The sequence below is a fragment of the Erithacus rubecula genome, assembly GCF_903797595.1.
Source record: "Erithacus rubecula genome assembly, chromosome: 18".
In the NCBI taxonomy this organism is placed as follows: domain Eukaryota; kingdom Metazoa; phylum Chordata; class Aves; order Passeriformes; family Muscicapidae; genus Erithacus; species Erithacus rubecula.
In genome coordinates, this window is record NC_136670.1 from 8004966 (window position 1) to 8025004 (window position 20039).

The window sequence follows — 20039 nt, forward strand, 5'->3', positions numbered from 1 at the left end:
TGCAGAAAGAGGCTAATGATTTTAATGGAAAATAAACCAATTTTTGGAATTAATGTTTGTAATACCACAGGAAATTATGTGACTACTTATGGTCTTGCATTTTGTCCATCTTTCGTTTGAGATGTCAGTCAGCAGCACTGCAGTGTTTTGAGAGAAGAAGAATGGAAATGAGGGCAGATTATATTACTGAAACAATACTATTTATAATCATATCCTATATTAATGTTATACAGCATTAATATCCAATTATGTAATGCTAATTAGTAGGATGTGAATATTATAGGCAACAGGAGTTTAATTGATAGTACATGGAATCAGCAAAGCCCTTTTCTCCTGAGTGAAGGCATCACCCCATTATATTTACTGCACTGTTATGTCTTTGTGTTGCTGCTCCTCTTATCCTTTTGGATAGTGACCTAGGGTTTGTTTAATTAATTTAGCCTAACCTGGCAGACAATTTTCTGGTTTTCCCATCCTGCCCAGGTTCACAACTTGTGATGTCAGAGGCAAGCTGCCCTCATGGGTCCGTCCCTACGTGAACGTTTTTGACAACTTTGGGCACGCGGTCAGAAGCGTCTCCCTCTTCTTCCGTGTTGCTCAAGAAATTGTAAGTGTCCTTAAAAAACCCCCACTTTCCTGGATAGTGTTGGAAACTGGGAATGCTAAGCTAGGTGAGAGGTGTGAGAGAATTGCAGATGATCTCAGACTGGAAGGGACACCTAAGGATCACTGAGTCCAGCTCACTGCTCCTCACAAACCTGCCCAAGAGACACTTGTCATTTCTAGACACTGGAAGATTTACTGGAAAGGAGGTTATTCCTCATCTTTCTCCAAGAGTGATCTGGGACAGGATGTTGTTCTTAGGCTGGGCAGCTCATTAGGTTAGATCACAAAAATAACTTCCTCTTCCAGTTCCTCCTAGATAAATATGTATTTTTTGGCTGGTTTGCAAATCCTGGAACTGATATTGGCATCCAGAAGCTTTCTGTCTCAGGGAGAGATTATATGTGGAGAAGAATCATACTCCAAAATTTAAATTGCAGCTGATTAGTAATAAAAAGTAATAGAAACCATCAGTTGTTATTGCTGTTCATCACTGGGTCATCTTGCCTAAAACAGTTTCTCTATTAGCATTAGGAAGCTGATGTTGTCTGTAGTAGTTCCTTAATTTAAAAAGTAATATTGTAAAAAGGCTTCCTGATTCTCTGGAGAAAGTCATAGCAAGAAATGGGCTGGAAGCCAGAATGGAAAATTCTTTGGTTTCAACAAAATGGAGGTTAATATTAAAATAACTACTTAAAATTTCATATACAGACTTGGACAACTTCCTGGAAGATGCTTTAGCCAAATACAAGTTGTTCAGGCTAATTAGTTACAGATGGATGATGCTGCAGGCTTGATGATCTTTTCTGATCATGAGTGAGAGTTTAATGGTAAATCAAAACCACAACCCAACGTGCTTTGTCAGGGGATAACATTTTGTTGCAGGGATAGCAGTAGGAAGTGATTGTTCTTCAGCAGGTCATGATCCTCCTTCTGGTACCACGTCACTTAGAGCTAAGCCTGCTTACTGCACTTCAGCTCTGTCACTTATGAGCTGTGTGGTCATTTTTTCAAGAGCCCATAAACCCAGTGTGAGTAACATTCTTGCTACCAAAGGTTATTTGGGGAAAAGGAGATGTCTTTGGATTGTTGCTGAGATTTTTTGGTCACAGATGGAGTGGAAAAATGGCTTTTGCCTATTGTAACGTTTTGTAAACTGCTTGCAGATGCCCCCACCCCTGCTTCAGTGCCCTCCTGGACATACTGGTTCCCTAAGTGAAAGCAATGCAACACCATCTACTTCATCTGAGCAAATCCTCTCTCTGCAAAAAGCTAAAAACCTGGATGACCATGTTCCAAGTTTGAAGAGGAAAAGGAAAGGTAATGTTTGGGTCCTCACAGATACACCCTTTTGTTTTAAGGTGAACCATGAAAAGGAGGATCAAGAGACTAGAAACTGAAATGGGAGAGAAAACATGGAGAACTCAGACTGATGTAAAAGTCTGGTCAGAAGGGACATAGTTAAGCATTAGAAAAGGGGGGAAACAGTTGCAATTGCAGAGAAAAGACACAGGGCTGACAAAAGTGTCCCACAGAGGAGAGGAGTTTTTGGTGGAGTATCACAGATAGTTTGGAAGATAAGAACTGGAAGTCTCTGCCTAGCACTGGCTTCCATATGTCCTCCTTCCATCCTGTTGTATAGATAACTCTTGATTAGTAATCTAGCTGAGAAAACAAAAAGGACATGGGAACAAAACAATATTTAAAATCTTGTGGGTAGCTAGTGCCAAAGAATAAAGCATTTCTCTTGTCAGATATTCTTTCAGCACTCTAGACTGCTTGCTGGTTTGGAACAGTGAAGTTTGTTTAAAGCTGTGGTTCCTAATCAGTTATGAGTGTGAGGGTGAGTTCACATTACATTTAAGCCAGTTGTTACTGATAGGTAAGGCTTTATAAAGTTTTATAAAGCCTTACCTATTGGTAACAGCCAGTGTGAATGCTGGTTATTGTTAAAAGGGATTACTTTGGCCACATTTTTTTCCCTCCACTCAGTTCCAACTTTGTGCTTTTTGCTTCTTCCTTTGATTTGAGTCCATCTTTCATGCAGTTGCAGAGTGAGCAGCTGGGCTTTGCTCAACCAGTTTATTTACCTTCCATACACTGTAGATCCATCTCAAAGGATGGGCTGGAATGTGTGACTGGAGGTGAAGGGGAGAAGCTGCATTTCCTGTTTAATAGCCATTTTCAGTTTCATTGCGTCAGCTGTAACATCAAACTCCCCTGTAGTCATAGTGATCATAATACACTCCCATTCTTCTCAAAATAATGACTTTCCTTAGTAACTGACTGTTGGAGTAATTTCCAAGTAGTAGAAATACATTTTGAAGGTAATGTCTTACAGAAATATCAAGCTGATACTAATTTAACCCTACTTACAGGTCAGAATTCTTATATTTGAAACCTGGATTCTGATTAGTGAAAATATGTAATTTGGGACCTTGATGACTTTGTCTTATGGGTATTGATACTGTAAGAATTGTAGACTTTAAGAAAACTTGCTCTGTTAAAAAATAATAAATCATGTTTTGTACCAAAATCTCTTAAAAAACTCTGCAACTTGGATTTTGGGAAATCCATAAATCTAAAATAATTGAGACAGCTACTACAGTAAGACTTTTCCCCATTGATCCTAAGCCATTTTGGGGTTATATGTCACCATCACTTAAGGAAAAGTTTGAGAGCAATCTGCCAGATTGTGGTAACAAATACTTGAGCAATTTTGGAATTTATATATAAAAGCAGTCTTCTTATATAATGAACTTTTGCAAGAGGTGGAAGATCATTCGATTCACCAACACATATTTATGGATTCCTTCCTAAGACGGGGAGCTATCACTAAATTAAAGAAAATTCAGGAGAGAATGTGGGATGTTAATTTGCTGTGTTCTGCTGTGATGGCAGTAAATGTTGATGGAGCAGCCAGCTTATGTGTGGAATATGAACAAGAGTTTGTCTCACCCCGAAGAAAATGTGTTGGGCTCTTGGATGCCTTGGAGCGCAGTGAGAAGAGCAGTGAAGATGCAGAGGAGGAAACTGATTTGCCTGGAGAGGAACAGGTAATGGCAAAATCCTTCTATAAGTAAAAATTGCAGGCTCTAAAGCAAAATTGTTTTGATGTCAAGAAAACCAGCTTTCTCTCCTCTTGGATTGGTATTTTTGATACACCAGTGTTTGGGCTGTGTTCTTGCTTTCCCCAAATCCCTGTTTGCAGTAGCTGAAGGGGTGACTCCCTTACCTGGCTGGAATATTTTACTGCTACTTGCAGACCCATTTATGGACTTTAGCAATGCCTATTGCAGCATTCCTAAACCCTTCCCTTAGGGGAAGAATGCCTGAGGTAAAATATGTAAATGTAGGAGTATCTGGGGAATATCTGAGTAGGCCCAAGGACATGAATGGAGACATTTACAAAACAGGGAATGTACAAAGGGCAGCAAATATTTAACTTGTGTGTAGCCAAGTGGGAAATGGTCTCTGTCACCCATTGGGTAGCCATGACTTAGACACCAAAACTTATTCTTTGGAAAGCCTGGCACATTTCCAGGGACTTGGTAACTCAGCTACAGAATATTCCTAACACAGCTGGAGTGCTTTTGGCAGAGCTCAGCATTTCCTGGAGTCAGATGAGCTGATAGACCAATGCCTTGGCAGTCACTCAGGTCCATTTCCCATCTGCGTATTTGGCATTGCTCCTGGTGGAGAGCTCTGGGGTCATCCTGTGCTGCTCCCAAATTGGTGACCTGGCCCCAGCAGTCTGGTGAGTGTAATCCTGAGACAGGCAGTGGCTCTCAGGCAGCCAGCTTTCACTCTGAGGCCAGCACTGAGCACTGCATTTGGACTGAGGATGGGGTTGGTGTCATTTTTTATCTTCACCATCCAGCATAGTGTCTACATTAAATTTTTCCTTTTATCAAAGTTACGCTGTATTTTTGTTCCCTAAAACATGAAAGTTTAGCTGCTCTCATTCTGAAAGAATTTGCTTTGTCACCTCAAAAGTTCACAATGCAAGTATTAATTTCTCAATCTATTTAAATAATAACTGTTCCCTGTAATCAGATTCCCTTGGGAGTTACTAGGAAACTGCAGCTTGTGGCTAGGAAGGCTTATTTCTGCTGAATCGTGCTTTTCAAGGTGCTGCCTTTACATAGCACAGGATTAAGAAGATGGTTTTGATAATTTCTCTGACTCACTGCATGTATCATAAATATTTGTCTTATATTTGCTTTATATTCCAATTCTTCATTCCCTGAAGTACAGGGAGTTCAGGCAGGAAAGTGAAGGGGATTTTGAACCACCAGTTACACACATGTCTATGTTCACTCTCAGACTGCCCTGCAACAGTCTGCTGTGACTCCAGCTTTGCTTAGTCAGGACTTTGCACCCTCAAGACCAACTTTGTATTTAATTTCTTCTGGTTTGGTCTCTATGAATTGGCCAGTAAATTTCTATCCTCTAGAAGCAGGTATGTGCCCAGGCTCTATGACACCATTGAAGGAACTAAAACAAGTCAACCTAAATCATTGTAACAAGCTGGGTTACCAAGTTTTAGTGCTGGAAATACCTAAATTAAATGGGGAATAACTCTGAAAAGCATTTTTTTGTACCTTACTTACTTTCTTTTAATTTTCACAGGCACATCATCTGTCCACACTTTCTCTTCAGTATGAGAAGAGATTAACAGATGAGCAGAAAGGAGGAAGGAAGAAAATAAAGCTAGTCAGCAATACAGTATGTGTTTCCCTGTGCCATCCCTTTGATCTGTAGATTGCTTTAATTTGAATTGGAAATTTCCAGGCAGACAGATGACTGATGCCAGAACCAGTGTGTTTTTTCTCCAAATTGTTAATATTTTTCAGTGTACATCTGAAAGCTATTTGTCATGCTCTTTTCCAAATCTAGACATCTCAGACCAAATTAAGCACAGGTTCACATAGGGATAGTAGGGGAAAAGAATTGTTTTCTGACACTGGTTGCTTTGTGAACAATTTGACCAGAGTGGTGAGTGGTTTCATTTTTTTTTTTTAAATAAAAATGAACTAGTTCAGTTGCAGGGACCTACAATGATGAGTTCTGATAGAGCTTCAGATGGTTGAACTGACCAGTTTGGGGTATAGGGATCACATCACCCCTCTGAGGTGAGTCATGGTTGTGTGTTAGTTAGCTCTGCAGGTGTGCATTATTGCTGTGTCCTATCTCCAAACCCAGTTAACTCATTATGCAGCTAATTGCTTAAGTCACAATAAATTCAGGAGAATTCCCTGGGTGATGAGTGCCAGTAGTTGTCCGAGGTGCTGTCCTAACTGGATGATCCCTGTCTGTCAATCTGCCAAGCACCTGGCAAACAAAACTGATCCTGAAGCTGATAATATCCTCGAGAAGAAAGGAGGAGAACAGGTTCATGGAGGTGGTTGTGTTTGCAGTTTGTTGCTATCTGATGTCATGATGAGTCAGCTCAGCCTCCAGTTTTGGAGTAAATTCTCCTAAGAATAGAATTGTGCAATGATACTTGGCTGCCTTCTCTAGGAATTTTCCCTGAAGCTGCCTGTTTTACCAGTGGGGAAGGTGAATGGTATGTGGATTACAGGGGTGACTGCTATAACCACAACCTGCTAAGTGAAAATATTCATGGTTTAGTGGTGAGCACAGTGGTGCTGCTGGCTGGGCCATTGGGCTGGATGATCTTAGAGGAATTTTCCAACCCCAGCAGTTCTAGGAATCCTTTCACTATCCCATGTGCTGTTGGAATTGTAGCTGAAAGAACTCCTCAAGTGGTGCTTTTTGCTGAGAGCCTTTCCTGCCTGCAGGAGCAGCGAGCGGAGCCCAGGAAGGCGCGAGCCACGTTCTACATCGCCACGGTGAAGGGCACCCTGAGCCAGCAGAACTATGAGCTCTTCTCCAAGGCCCTGCAGCAGTACAAGAAGACAGATGACTTCCATGCCATGCTGACCCAAATGAGCTCCCTCTTCTTAGAGGATGAAAGAAAGCACGTCTTGCTGCGAGGTACATCGGAGTGTTTGTGTATCCCTGGTGTATTTGTAGGAGCGACTTTCATCTTCTGCAGTACCCAAGCCTGTTTAAAAGTGTTTTAGATGTGAAGTGCTGCTCAGATAGGATGATTCACCACTTTACATCCCCAGAAAACACAGAATAATCTCATAAATCTAAATGTGTTAGCTCACATCTTGATTCGAAGAAAATGATATTCCATGGAAGTTTGTGTTATTTTAAACCTTGTCTAAAAGTGCAGTGACTTATTTCTGGTAATTTAGGAGATCAAGAGCGTGGCTGTGCGAGTTGGAGAGATGCCTTCATAAGGGTTCAGTGCTAAAGCAGTAAATATTCAGAATATACAGAGAATTTTTCTGTTTAAATAATTGTTAGTATAAAACAAAGGATCTGGGCAAACATGGCTGGTATTAGCTGGTTTCTAATTGCCTTTTAACAACTGTGCTGACAGGAACTGAATTCCCACCAAGATTTCTTCTAGTTTAACAGTATTTTCTGTGTAATTTTTCATTTCCCTCTCAGCTTGTGAACAAATGGACAGATTTTTCTGTGGCTTTTTCATCAACTGAAATAATAAATGTGTAGTTACACATTTTGTAAATTGCTTCAGGGAAATTCTGAGGTTAAAGAATGGAAAGCTCAATCACTTGTTTTCCCAATTTGCTATGATCTACATAAATAAGAAACTATTTGGTCATCCAATCAAGGTCTAAGTAGATTTATTAAAACTACCAGGTTCCTGAAACCTAAAGTTGATTTGATATTTAGAGTTCTGGTTGGCCAGCATTTTGTGGTGAGGAAGTAACATGAGGTGTAAAGTTAACAGTTCATCAGTTGTTTAAAGTATCAGCCTGGCAGTTACTTGGATCTCATGGTTTGTGAGGCACCTCAAGGGCTGTCTCCCTGAGAGGTGAGTTACTTTATATTTACACTGAAAAAATGAGTTTTTATCTACTGGTGATAATATTGCTCAGTGTTTGCATTTGTGTAATTTCTAAATGTGCTTATTGTACACATATTAGATAAAACCATTTAGATTTTAATTTATTTAGTTCCACCTTTCTGTCTAACCTTGAAGTTCCGCTGTTGTAGATTTCGGTAGCATTTATTGCCACTGAATATAATAGAATATATTATTTATTAAATCAATTGTGGATTGTTTTTTTTTCTTTGTTTATTTTTTCCACTCTTTTTCCTCTCTCTCTGATGCAAGATTTTTACCAGTTTGTTCGACCCCAGCACAAAAAGCAGTTTGATGAAGCTTGCTGCAATCTGACTGGAGTGGGCTGTGGCTACAAACCTGAGCACAGCCTCCCCCGGGAGGAGAGGGAGATCCTGGCCAAGAGAATGGGTGAGGAGATGGTTCAGTTGTGTCATTTGAAGGACAAATGTTCACCCAGTCATGGAGCAGGATGTGTCTGATATGTAGAAATGCAAGGAAATTCAATTTAATCAATGCTGAGCTAAGTCTCTGCTCTCCATGAACCTCTTGAACCTTCCCTTGAGCTATGCAGATGCCTGAGCATTGGTTACTGCAGAGTTGATAATGATGTCATTTTGTTTCAAAAGGGGATTTTACTGATCTCCTTAAATTAAACAACCTTGTGTGTGTCTTCTTTGCTGCCCACAAAATGCCACCAGAATTGTCAACAGAGGGTGATTTTTGTCCTCACAGAACTTGAGAAATCTGTGAAATCCTGGAGCAGTAAAGTTCTGAAAAAATGGGATGTTATCTCATCGTCAGATACATAAATCTGTGTGGAATCCCAGACTGGTTTGGGCTGAAGGGGACCTTAAAATTCATCCAGTTCCAACCCCCTGCCATGGGCAGGGACACCTTCCACTGTCCCAGGCTGCTCCAAGCCCTGTCCAACCTGACCTTGGACACTTCCAGAGATGAGGCAGCCACAGCTTCTCTGAGTTGCTCAGATGTTTTCAGCACAGGATGGCACACTTTGAAATGCATCATTCCATGTTCATTCTTCCCTAAACTCACTGCTAATGAACTGGTTTCATTTAACAGAAGAAAAACAAAGCCAGCAGAAAAGTACATTCTCCAAGGCTTCATGTTCTCAGCTGAACCCTGGGCTCCACCTGAACCAAGGAGGATCCCACTTGGCAACAGGACTGAATTCTGCAGGTACCCTCCATGTTTAATATAAACCTAGTCTATTCTCTTTTATTTCATCACTGACTGGAAGTTCTGACTGAGGCATTCTAATGTTCTTCATGTTTACCTTGCACATCACTCTCTGTAGGTGGGAGGGATGGTAATTCAGAATTTTCAGCAAGGATTGTGCAAAACAAAACACGAAAGTCAATAAATTAAATGCAGGTGGATCCTGCTCTAGCCAGACGTTTGTACTGGAGCTGGGAAAAGTGGGGGCTGAGCACAGGTCTGCTGGGCTTCCTGTTTCTTCAGGGTCCATGAAAGGAAGCCTGTTAAGGAGTGTGAGTTAAGATTACATCAGTATGAATTCAGGTATGAAGAAACTGTTCCATTTTGTTCTTGATATCATGTGTACACTCCCTTTGTGAACAGCGTGTTTTTTTCTGCAGAAACAGAGAGTAGTAAATGTAATCTCTGTGTGCATCCCTCTAATCTCACTCTGTCCAGTATTTATCTTCAAACTCATGGGCTCATTTATTAATTCTGGGTTTTCCAGAGAACAACTGGGATTTTTTTGTGTTTCTCATGAGGAAATGAGTAGGATCATTGGACAGCTTAAAATTCTTTCTTTAGAGGACAAAGAATAGTCAAATGCTAATCTGTTATTTTAAAAAACAAGCCAATTTCCTGGAAAGCTTTAAAGCTTTTTCATGCGTGAAACCATATTGTTTCTTTTTATTTGTTTCCCATTGTCTTTTGTATTTTGAGAAAGTTTGAATAAAACAGAGTCTTTAGTAATTGTCTTGTCCTGAAACCATCAGAGTGGTTTCTCAGAAACTTGTTTCCATAAAAGTAATTGAGAAAATAATAGGAGTTAATGGATGTGTTATTTCTGTGCCTGACTCCTTAAGAAGAGAATGCTTCTGTGGAAATAAAAGAAAGCTCTATGATATACAATAAATTCTGATTATAAAATTCACACCCAAGTTTTTTCCTCGTCCAGCAAATTGAATGGAGCCTGTGTTTTGAAACCTAATTATCCTTATCATCCAATAAATTACTATTAAAGACCCAGATATCAAGAGATATGGCAGGTTAATTTAAATCAGTTTCTTATCACATTCTGCATTCGTATTTGCATGCCTGTGATAATGCAAACTGTAACTTTTTTTCTCTAAAACATACCAGAAATCAGAGAATTATATTGTCAATAAAGTTCACTGGCATTTAGCAGGATATTTTGAGCTGCTCCTACCTATTGCAGACTTCCTACATTGCTCTTGTGTTGTTTCAGGTTAGATAGTATTTTTGAACATTGTTTTCCTGTTGGGAAACACACCCCCCACCCCTTGTCTGTTCTTACTGTTAAGGGGTGAGAAATCTGTACTTTAAAATTGCCTATTTCAGGCCAGCAGAGTGGTTAACCCATCTGTTTAAGATGCTTTTGCTCCTTCAGTGGACCACAAAACCTGATTTACTGCTGACCTCCATGCCTCTTTTCCTCATTCCCTAGTGACCTTCTGACACATTTCTGCATTATAAATGATCAGGGAGTTCCAGGAGATGCTAGAAGTGATCCCCAGGATGTTTTTGCTCTGTTGCCATTTCCAGGAGCCAGTCTGGCCATGCCACAGGGAGGTGTTTGGCTGGGCAGGTGGGGTTGGCTTTACCACTTCAAACTAGTTCAGGAATTCCCTTCAAATGGAGTGAGAAGTGGATATGATGGAGTGACCTGTTTGTCTCTGTTCCTCAAGCCCTGCTCACGTGTTCTTTGTCTCTCAGGGCAGAATGCCAGTGCAGCTCCAAGGAAAGAGGCTGAAAAGGCTCCAGACTCCAGGAGAGAGCATCACCAGGTCCTCAGGACTGCCTATCTCAGTGATGTGCAGAGGGCTTTGGACAAAAACAGCTACAGCCAGTTCTATGAGGCTCTGCTGGCTTACAAGAAGACAGATAATTATGATGCCATGGTGTCAGTGATAGCAGCCCTCACCACAGAGAGGCCACAGGACTTTCATCTCCTGCAGAGTAAGGCTTTGTTTTAAAATAGCTCTTATTTATTTGAAAGGGAAATGTGGGTGCTGTGATCTCTTGTGAGGTCTGGTTAGCTACCCAGATCAGTGGAGCAGCAGGAACAATGAATGCCACTCAGAGAGCAAGCCCTGTCAAGGTTATAAAATGTTATCTCTGTTCAGGTGGAAATTGTCCATTAAAAACACAAGATCTCAGTAATTCCAGTCCTAACCTTCATCCCAGCTAACCAATCAGATGCATCCATGACTGGGTTTTTTTTCCTCAATTACTACAATTGCTCTTTAGAAAGGACAACACTGACTATTGAAATGACCCAATTTTATTCCTATGCCCAATGATTGCTATACTGGTGCTAAGTTCTTAGATCACTTCCAGGTTTCAGGATAAGCTTTTGATTTACTATTCTTCTACATAGCTTCAGCTGAAAAGATTTCTGGAGCTGGGTCCTAATTTATTCTCTCTAAAGTGGTTTGTTTTGTTTTATTTTCCTCTCATGGGTTTAGTGATGGAGGGGCTTAGGGAGCTACAGATTTTTAAAATTTGAAATTGGACTTAATTGTTTAAAAGAAGAAAAGTAAGAGGAGGTATTATATGCTGATCCAGACTGCCTCAATGGTGATATCTTGTGTGGTGTGATGTGATGCATCAGTTCTACCTTCTCCCATGGTCTCTGGGTTGACTGTTCTGCTGGAAATGATGCATTCTGTGTCTGCTGGGAAACACTGATGGAATTTTGTTTGTTATCTTTAGCAGATAACAATAGGTATTCCACTGTCCTTGAATGGTTACCACAGTCTGCTGTTAATGAGAGAATCCCCCTTTTGTGGTGTGTTAACTAGTTAGATTAGTCTTGGCAAAGTGGAGAGTGGGAGGAAGATGAGCTGTGACTCAGTGAGTCATAACCTCCCCCTGAGCACTCTTTCAGTCACTGTCTCTACTGAGCAGATGTTTTGACCTCAGAGGACTTTGAGGCAGAATTGTCTGTGCTTGGCAGTAAGTCAGAATTGGGGTTTTTTAGAATTTCTGTATTGTGTTGTGAATCCTTGTCAACCAAACAGTAACAAGAAATTTCCTTCCTGGGAGCCTCTCTGGATTTTTTGTGCATACCTGATGTTCTTTGATCACTCGTCAGGTGAAGCACTGGGGTGGGTGTTCATTCTGAGCTGTAGAGAGAAGAAGAATTTCAAGATAAATTGAGATTATTTTCAATACTAAATACTTATCTGCCTTCTGGCAAGGAAGACTTTGTAATTACAAAAATCACAAAAGCATTAAGTGTTCCACCGAGCTGAAGATACTCTGAGGAATCTGACTGATATTGCTCAACTTCCAAAGAATTTCTGCCCTCCAAAGGAGGGGAGTCTTCCATGGCCAGGTAATGAGTTTCCTATGCACTTGACACTGTTTTCTTTTGTGCAGGGTTTTATATGTTTGTGCGTCCTCACCACAAAGAGCAGTTCAGAGAGCTGTGTAAGGATTTGACTGGAATGGTCTGTGGTGATGGAGAGAAGCAGCTGCAGCAACTGGAGCAAAGTGAAGTGAAACCCCAGAGCTTGGAGAGCTGCACAAAAGGAATCAGCCACATACAAGGTGGGGAATGAACAGTTGTCAGAAGTTTAGAACCTTATTTATTATTATGATGGGTAGGGCTCAACAGCCTTAGAGTCATAGAATCACAGGCTGGCTTGAGTTGGAAAGGGACCTTTAAAGCTCCTCCAGTTCCACCCCTGCCATGGGCAGGAACATCTTGCACAGATCAAGTTGCTCCAAGCCCTGTTCAACCTGTCCTCGGACACTTCCATGGATGGGGCAGCCACAGCTTCTCTGGACAAGCTGTGCCAGGACCTCACCACACTCACAAGGAAGAATTTCTCCCTAATCTCTTATCTAAACCTGCTCTCCTTTAGTTTGAGGCCATTTGCCCTTGTCCTATCAGTCACCACTGCTCTGGGTTGGGGCCCCCCTGTCTGAGGTCTGTCAAGGAGAATCAAAGCCACTGGTTATCTCTACAGTGGGTTAAGAAAACCACACTCAAACAGGAGTGAGATAAAAGGTAACACGAGATGGGGAAGTGCAAGGAAATAAGAAAGAAATCTGTTATAGTTCTGCTATGTTTAAACTGTGAAGTGTGTTAAGGATGAAGGCAGAATTTTGACATCTAAGTGAGATGGGAGCAGAAGTGGATCAAAGCCCATTCTGTAGGAAGAATTTCCATAGAACTATTAAAAATAAAAGGTTTCTTTCAGCAATATTGAATGTGTTAGTATCTATCAACAACATCTGGTGCCAGTATGGCATAAAAACTAGTTCTTCAAATTTATTCTTCTTATACAATGACAATTGGGTGAATTTATTGTTGACTGTGTTTTGCAGAGTGTTAGTGTTTGTTCTGCATGATACAGGTATATACACTTTTTTCTCCTTTTCTTCCCAGACACAGCCCCTTCTAAGAGTGGGGCACCAGAAAAAATTCAGAGTAAGATTTCCTCCTTCTGCTTTAGTCAGAAAAGTGAACTTGAGTTGCCAAAGACTGAAGTGTCCAAAGAAACCAGTAATGTGAGAGCACCCACAGAGTCTGGAGTTGTACCCATCTGTCCCCTAGAGATGGAACCAGAGTATGGTAGGTACAGGGGAGGTTTGGGATGTCATTTTCTAATGCTTGGGAATAAAGATAAATCACAGAAATGAGACTGAGACTGATGGTGTACGAAGCCACCGGTTCCTGTATTTATTCAGATGTGATTGGTGTGGTTTGCTGAGTAGAATCTGTGCTTTCCTGTACCTTGCATGTGCTCTTAAAGTGCTTTATTGTCTTTGTCACAATGCTGTAGTAGTTTCCTGAGAACTTTAGGGATTTTTTTCTCGACGACTTCCTTGTAAAGGAAGGATGTAACTCGAGTTCCTACTGGGATCTGAAGCACCAAGAGACTGTGAGGTCACTTGAAAGAAATAAGGTGGCAGGGCTCTGTTGAGGTAGTTCATTACACTCATGATCATTGTTTTCTGGACTGCACTGGAAGTGTGGATACATGAAAATTTTGCAGGTGATTACAGGAATTTAGTCATTTCCTCCCTCTCTTTCTCTCTTCCCCTCTCCTCACCCTCCCTTCTGTTCTAGGAAGATTCCACTGCTCTAACTGCAAATCCGAGGATGATGTGCCTTTTAAATGCCCATTATGTGACTTCACTTGCTGCAAAACGTGCTGGAAGCAGTTCTTAAAGGTTCTCCTGTTTATTGGTTTAGTTGTTCCCAAAACTGCTGGGGAATTTTTGTGCTTTTCAGGAGAATGACGTGAACGAGCCTGGAATCGGAATTGCTCCGTTTCCAGAAAGAACACTCAGATGCTGATGGAAGATTTACCACTTGATCCATTGTTTCCCATGGTTTGCAATATGGTTGGAGGCAGATCTCTGCCCTGAGATGGGGTTTTTACACCTTTGCATCTTTCTGAGCTGCCTCCACGTGTTTTCTGATCTAAAACCACAAAGGCAACAAGCTGTGGAGTCAACATGAAAAACTCCTGGGTTTTTTTTTTTAATATTTTAATCTTTATTTTAACTTTTTTTTCTTTCTCAGTTTTGTAATTTTCCCCATCAAAATCCTATTGTAAAGCTCTGTCCTGAGAACGAGGCAAACAAGGAACAGGCTGCCCAGGGAAGTGGTTGAGTCACCTTTGGATGGATTTCTGATGTGTAGATGTGGCACTTAAGGACATAGTAGAGAGGTGGACTTGGCAGTGCTGGGTCAACCATTGGAGTCTGTGGCCTTTAGGGTCTTTCTCAACCAAATGATTCTGTGATTCTGAATTCCTGCTCAAAGACCTCCTGTGTCATCCTGCTTGTTGGTTTTCCCAGCTGAGTAAATTGGTGGTTGAAATTCTTTAGGTAAGAGGATGCAGCTGGTCCCAGGGTGCCTGGGTTGGGAAAGCCAACATTTGATTCAGCAGCCAGGTCTTAATCAGAATAATTCAAGAGTTGAGGGGTTTCTAAACATTCATATGTGATGAGAAGGCTGCTGGTCAATGGAGCTCAGGAATATCCAAAAACAATACAGAAAGAAAAGAAACATCTTCAGCTTGCCAATCTAGGCAAGTACAAAATAATCAGTTATTCCAAGTTCCAGGGAAAGGTCTTTGTCTCAGGAAGAAAACATTGAATTGTCAGCTAAACATTAAAAAAAAAAATTTGGACTGATATCCAAATAAAATATAACAGCCAAGACAGAGAGAAAATACAATAATCATAGGAGCAGGATGGTTTGGGATGGAAGGGACCTTAAAGCTCATCTTGTTCCAAACCCCTGCCATGGACAGGGACACCTTCTACTGTCCCAGGGTGCTCCAGGCCCATGAACACTTCCAGGGATCCAGGAGCAGCCACAGCTTCTCTGGGCACTCTGTGCCAGGGCCTCACCACCCTCATAGGGAAGAACTGTTTCCCAATATCCAATCTAATCCTGCCCTCCTTTAAGGCTGTTCCCCTTTGTCCAAACACCCTCTCATCTCTCTGAGTCCCTTTAGGCACTGGAAGGGGCTCTAAGGTCTCCCCACAGTCTTCTCTTCTCCAGGCTGAACACCCCCAGCTCTTTCAGCCTGGCTCCAGAGCAGAGCTGCTCCAGCTCTATGATTAACCCAATAACCTCCTCTGGATTAATTCATAATGTCCAGACTGATGTCTCAGGCACATCTCCTAGAGGGAATTCAGAATAGCTGCTCAACTAAATTCCCTTCTCAGTCTGTTCTGTCATATTTCTTTTAAAATGTTAAAATCCAAAAGTATTGGATTATAAAGAACATATGTAAGAAAGTACAAGAAAGTCAAAGAAAGGCATCTCATGTTTGCTGCAGATGGGGCAGTTAAATTTACTGTGAAAAATGTCATTTTTCCCTTTGTGCTGGATTGTAAAGGGGATAAATACCTAACAGGCAGCATCCTCCACTGCAGAAAGGGCTCCCACAAAGTCATGACAGGAATTTTACAAGCATGTGTTCATAATCTTTGCCATTTGAGACTTGAGTTCATTAAGGACAGAATGACGTCCCTGGAGAATTTTTTTAGGTTAGGAAAGCATTTCAGCAACCCACAGCATGGTTGTATTATGTCAGCTAATAAATATTGACCTTATAAAGGGGGAAAAATTTACTCCTTTTACCAGTAAGATGGAACTTGTTTCACCAGTTTAACAATCAACAAAATTATAACTGTTGTATATTGAGCAATTGTACTGCCATGTTCTGTTTTTTGTCTTAAAATTGATCATTTTACAGTCTGGATTTCTTCTTAGTCCTCAAGTAAAGTGTTTTCATAAGTCATAGATAATGAACTTGGTCAGCCTAATTCTTGTTAATCGCTCCTTTATCTGATCGTGCATACCACATTTTCTCATACCAGAAATCAAAACAGTCTGGCCTTCCAGATTAGATTGTGTTTCAGATTCAGGTACTTGAAACTGTCCAGAGGAGGGTAAGGGCTGGATGCACCTCCTAGGAGGGGTGGCTGAGGATTCTGAGCTTGTCTGGTTCAGAGAAAGGAGGCTGAGGGCTGAGCTAGTGGATTTCTGCAGCTTCCTGAGGAGGGGACACAGGGAGGTGCTGAGCTCTTCTCCCTGGAATTTGATGTCAGAATTCATGGGAGCTGTCCAAAGCTTCTATCAGTGAGGTTCAGACTGGATATTAGGAGACATTTCTATACCAAGAGAGTGGACAAACACTGGAAGAGGCTTCCTAGTGCTCTTTAATATTACAATGCCATAACTTCTATTCAGCCCTGAAGAGGTCAAGCATGTGGATTAGGGGATCACTGTAGGTCCCTTCCAACTGGAAATGCTCTTTCTCTTCTATTTCAGCATCCTGTGCAAAGCCATGCTTGAGGAAATGAGTCATGGGTCATTTGCTAGGAATGATTTCCATATTTGCTGCCTACCTGAATAATCTTACTTCTGACAAGCACAATCACTGTGTAGTGATTAATGTTCTCGGTATACGGGAATGTTAAGCTGCTCATGATGTGATTCAGGGGTTGTTTGGTTAATGAAAAGTCAAATACAGAGTCATAGATATAATAGAATTATTAATGTTGGAAGAGACCTCAAAGACCATCAGGTCCAGCCATCAGCCCAGCACCCCCACCATGTTCTCCACGTCCCCAGGTGCCATAGCCACGTGCTTTTGAGCACTCCCAGGGATGGTGACTCCACCACTGCCCTGGGCAGCCTGTTCCAGTGCTTTACTACCCCCTCCATAGAGAAATTCTTCCTATTGTCCAAACCTCCCCTCTCCCCTTGCAGTTTAGGATATGACTTGGGCTGATGCAGAGATACTTGTCCAGTGACGAGGCAGAGCTGTGTTGGTCATGCAGCTGAGAGAGGGAAGCACAGGATTGCAAACAGGAAGATTATCCTGAGTTTCTCTGAAACCAATCCCAGAGGAGCCATGTCCTACCACATCCATCCCCATTCCCACTCATGCTGGGGAGGTTGGAGAGTCAACCCTACCCGTGTGTTTGGGATAGAGGCGCCTTTACCAGCAGGAAATGAGCAACCAAATCCAAGCTCTGAACTCTCATCAGATGGGATTGGCTTTGTCACCTCTGATGGGGTTGAATTTAAAACTCCTGTTTTTCTTTCCTAATAACTTACTCACTGTTTTTCAGCTCAAAAGCCCTTTGGTGCATATTGTCCCACCAAGGAAGTGACTCAGAGCAACATTCACAGCACGGGATTTGCAAAATTGATCTTATCCAATTTGTTACTTTAGCGAAAGAGTGGTTGGGAGAGATGGTGAATAATTTTGGAAGATTTTAGAAGCTTTTGGAGGAGCAGAGTAGCTGTAATTCCCTGGAGCAAGGGGAAGATTAGGGGGATTAGCACTGGAGCTGGTGATTCAGTGTGTTAGGGAAAGACACACAGAGATTGGACCAGGATGTGCTGCTTTGGGGTGTGGTTTTCTCTCCAGAAGTTCTCTTGCTGCTTTCCAGTGTTTAAATGTATCATTTATTCATGCAGTTCTTCCAGGAAGACTGAGTTATTCTCATTTAGACTATCTGTAGTATGGGCAAATAATCAATGATTTCTCAATTAAATGTTACAATTAAAATTGCCTTTAGCAAAGCACTGGCTGTTGGGAGATAAAGTGACTTTTCCTCTCCCATTTATGATATTTCAATTCATATCTCCAGAACCAAAATCCTGCTATCTGAGCCTACTTTGCTGTCTGCACCTTTTCTTGCAATGGCTCCCCACTGCCAGAGGTTAGATGGGATATTGGGAAGGAATTCTTCCCTGTGAGGGTGGTGAGGCACAGGGTGCCAGAGAAGCTGTGGCTGCCCCTGGATCCCTGGAAGTGTCCAAGGCCAGGCTGGATTGCACTTGAAACAACCTGGGACAGTGAAAATGCCCCTGCTCATTGCAGGGGTTTGGAATGAGATGAGCTTTACTGTGCCTTCCACCCTAAACCACTCTGTGATTCTAATGATGAACTTCCACACTGCAGGGAGGTCTGTGCAGTGCCACTGATGTAGCTGACCACCTTTTTAGGCCTCCTGAGCTGGCAGTCTTTTCCCAAACACCATTTTATTTTAGCAAACACTTTACCATCTCCCTTTTGAAATAAACAGACCAATTCAGTTTTACCAGTAGTTTGCAAGCTATGAGAAGACCAGTTGGGATGCATCTGCAAGTCAAATGACTTTAAAACTGATGATTAGTGAAGAAGCAAACTGAAACCTGAATGGAGAAATGATGGCTCACGTGCCTGTGTGTCTCGTGCTGCTAATGAGAAAGGTGTGGGATGCTATGAAGAAATAAATGCATTTGGTTCCCTAAAAAACTCTTGATAATGATTACGTGTGTCATCCATGTCTGGCTGTGCCCAGGAGATGTTTCCTTGTCATCTGTGCAAGAGGAAGCAGGAATTCAGGGAACTCATCAGGCATTTGGCAGGATTTTATTCACAAGTGCAGCTGTACTTCACAAGAGCTCTTGCTCTTTCCTTGTTCCTGTATTTCAGTCTTTCACATGGGACAAGTGCTGTAAATTCTGGTGTTACTTTGCATGGTGCCCCAAAGCCTCCTCTCCTTTTTGTTACTGCCAAATAAATACTTGACTGCATGGTAACAGAGGTTGCAAACAGCAGATACAGTCTTGGGGACTGGCAGCTGCCTGTTGTGGCTTGTACTTCATGTCAGACAAAATGTGGTAGAGATATTTAATATCAGAGATTCACAGACTGGTTTGGGTTGGAAGGGACATTAAAGTTTATCTTGTCCCACCCCCTGCCATGAGCAGGGACACCTTCCACTAGGCCAGGCTGCCCCAAGCTCCATCCCACCTGGCCCTGAACACTTCCAGGGCTGGAACAGCCACAGCTTCTCTGGGAGACCTGTGCCAGAGCCTCTCAGCACTCTGAGTAAAGAATTTATTCCTAAAATTTAATCTAATGCTTGCCTATTTCAGTTTAAAGCCATTGCCCCTTACCCTGTCACTCTTTGCCTACATGAAAGCTCCCTCCATTTATGACTCCTCCACAATAAATACATTCTCTGTGTGTTTTGTTCATTGGTTTCTACAGGTGCTGAAGAAGTGCCCCAAGTGCCACAGTGATGTGAAGAGGAAGAGATTAATCCAAGTTTTCTTCTGGTCCTGATCCCACAGAAGGGGCAGGGAGCCCTGTTTGCCAGCAGAAGGCTGGGCAGGAGCAGGATGGAGGCTCCTTTAAATCCCTCTGATCCTTGGCTCTGGAGGACAAGCTGAGCACCAGCACAGATTATTTTCCAACAAAGGTGATCAAGCCTGAAAGGTCTCAGTGAAGGGGAAAAAGCAGAACATTGTCCTCTGTTAGAACTAAGCCAATTTTTTACTTATTTTATTCTTTGAATTTTCCTGTGGCTACTCTTAGGCTGAAATTTCCTTTCCTGGGGGCAGCTGCCATTTATTGGCCCTTCAGGTAATACCAGGTTATGGAAAAAGCCCAGGAATGCTCCCACAATGGAACTGAGCTGGCTGAGGAGGCCACACTCCCCATCCCTACCCCACTGTGTTCCTGGAAGAGGTGATTTGCAGTCACTGTTTGGGGTTTGGCTGCAACCACTGTCTCCAACAGCAGAAGATACTGAAAGGATCTTTTTTACAGACAAATTCCACTGGTGGAAGATGAGCAGAAGCTCCCTCTCATCTGCTGTGCACCCCAAGCCTGATTCCATCACCCACCATGGTGGGGTTTTCTGGAGCATCCTTCTAAAGCTTTTATTCTTATTCTGTACCACTCAGTGCTGGTATTTCCTTATGCCTGTG

General features: G+C 42.0%; 1 protein-coding gene across 1 annotated transcript in view; it reads left to right on the forward strand.

The window, feature by feature from the left end:
• RTEL1 (regulator of telomere elongation helicase 1) overlaps window positions 1-19432 on the forward strand; it is a 43853-nt gene extending 24421 nt beyond the window's left edge. Inside the window, exons 25-36 of the mRNA XM_079321659.1 lie at window positions 484-607; window positions 1770-1923; window positions 3505-3659; window positions 5236-5337; window positions 6408-6603; window positions 7823-7960; window positions 8633-8749; window positions 10502-10744; window positions 12170-12340; window positions 13185-13370; window positions 13869-13972; window positions 19318-19432. Of these exons, the coding sequence (XP_079177785.1) occupies window positions 484-607; window positions 1770-1923; window positions 3505-3659; window positions 5236-5337; window positions 6408-6603; window positions 7823-7960; window positions 8633-8749; window positions 10502-10744; window positions 12170-12340; window positions 13185-13370; window positions 13869-13972; window positions 19318-19392 (1765 nt within the window). The 3' untranslated portion in view covers window positions 19393-19432. The remainder of the gene's footprint in view (window positions 1-483; window positions 608-1769; window positions 1924-3504; window positions 3660-5235; window positions 5338-6407; window positions 6604-7822; window positions 7961-8632; window positions 8750-10501; window positions 10745-12169; window positions 12341-13184; window positions 13371-13868; window positions 13973-19317) is intronic.
• Window positions 19433-20039: the final 607 nt, after the last annotated feature.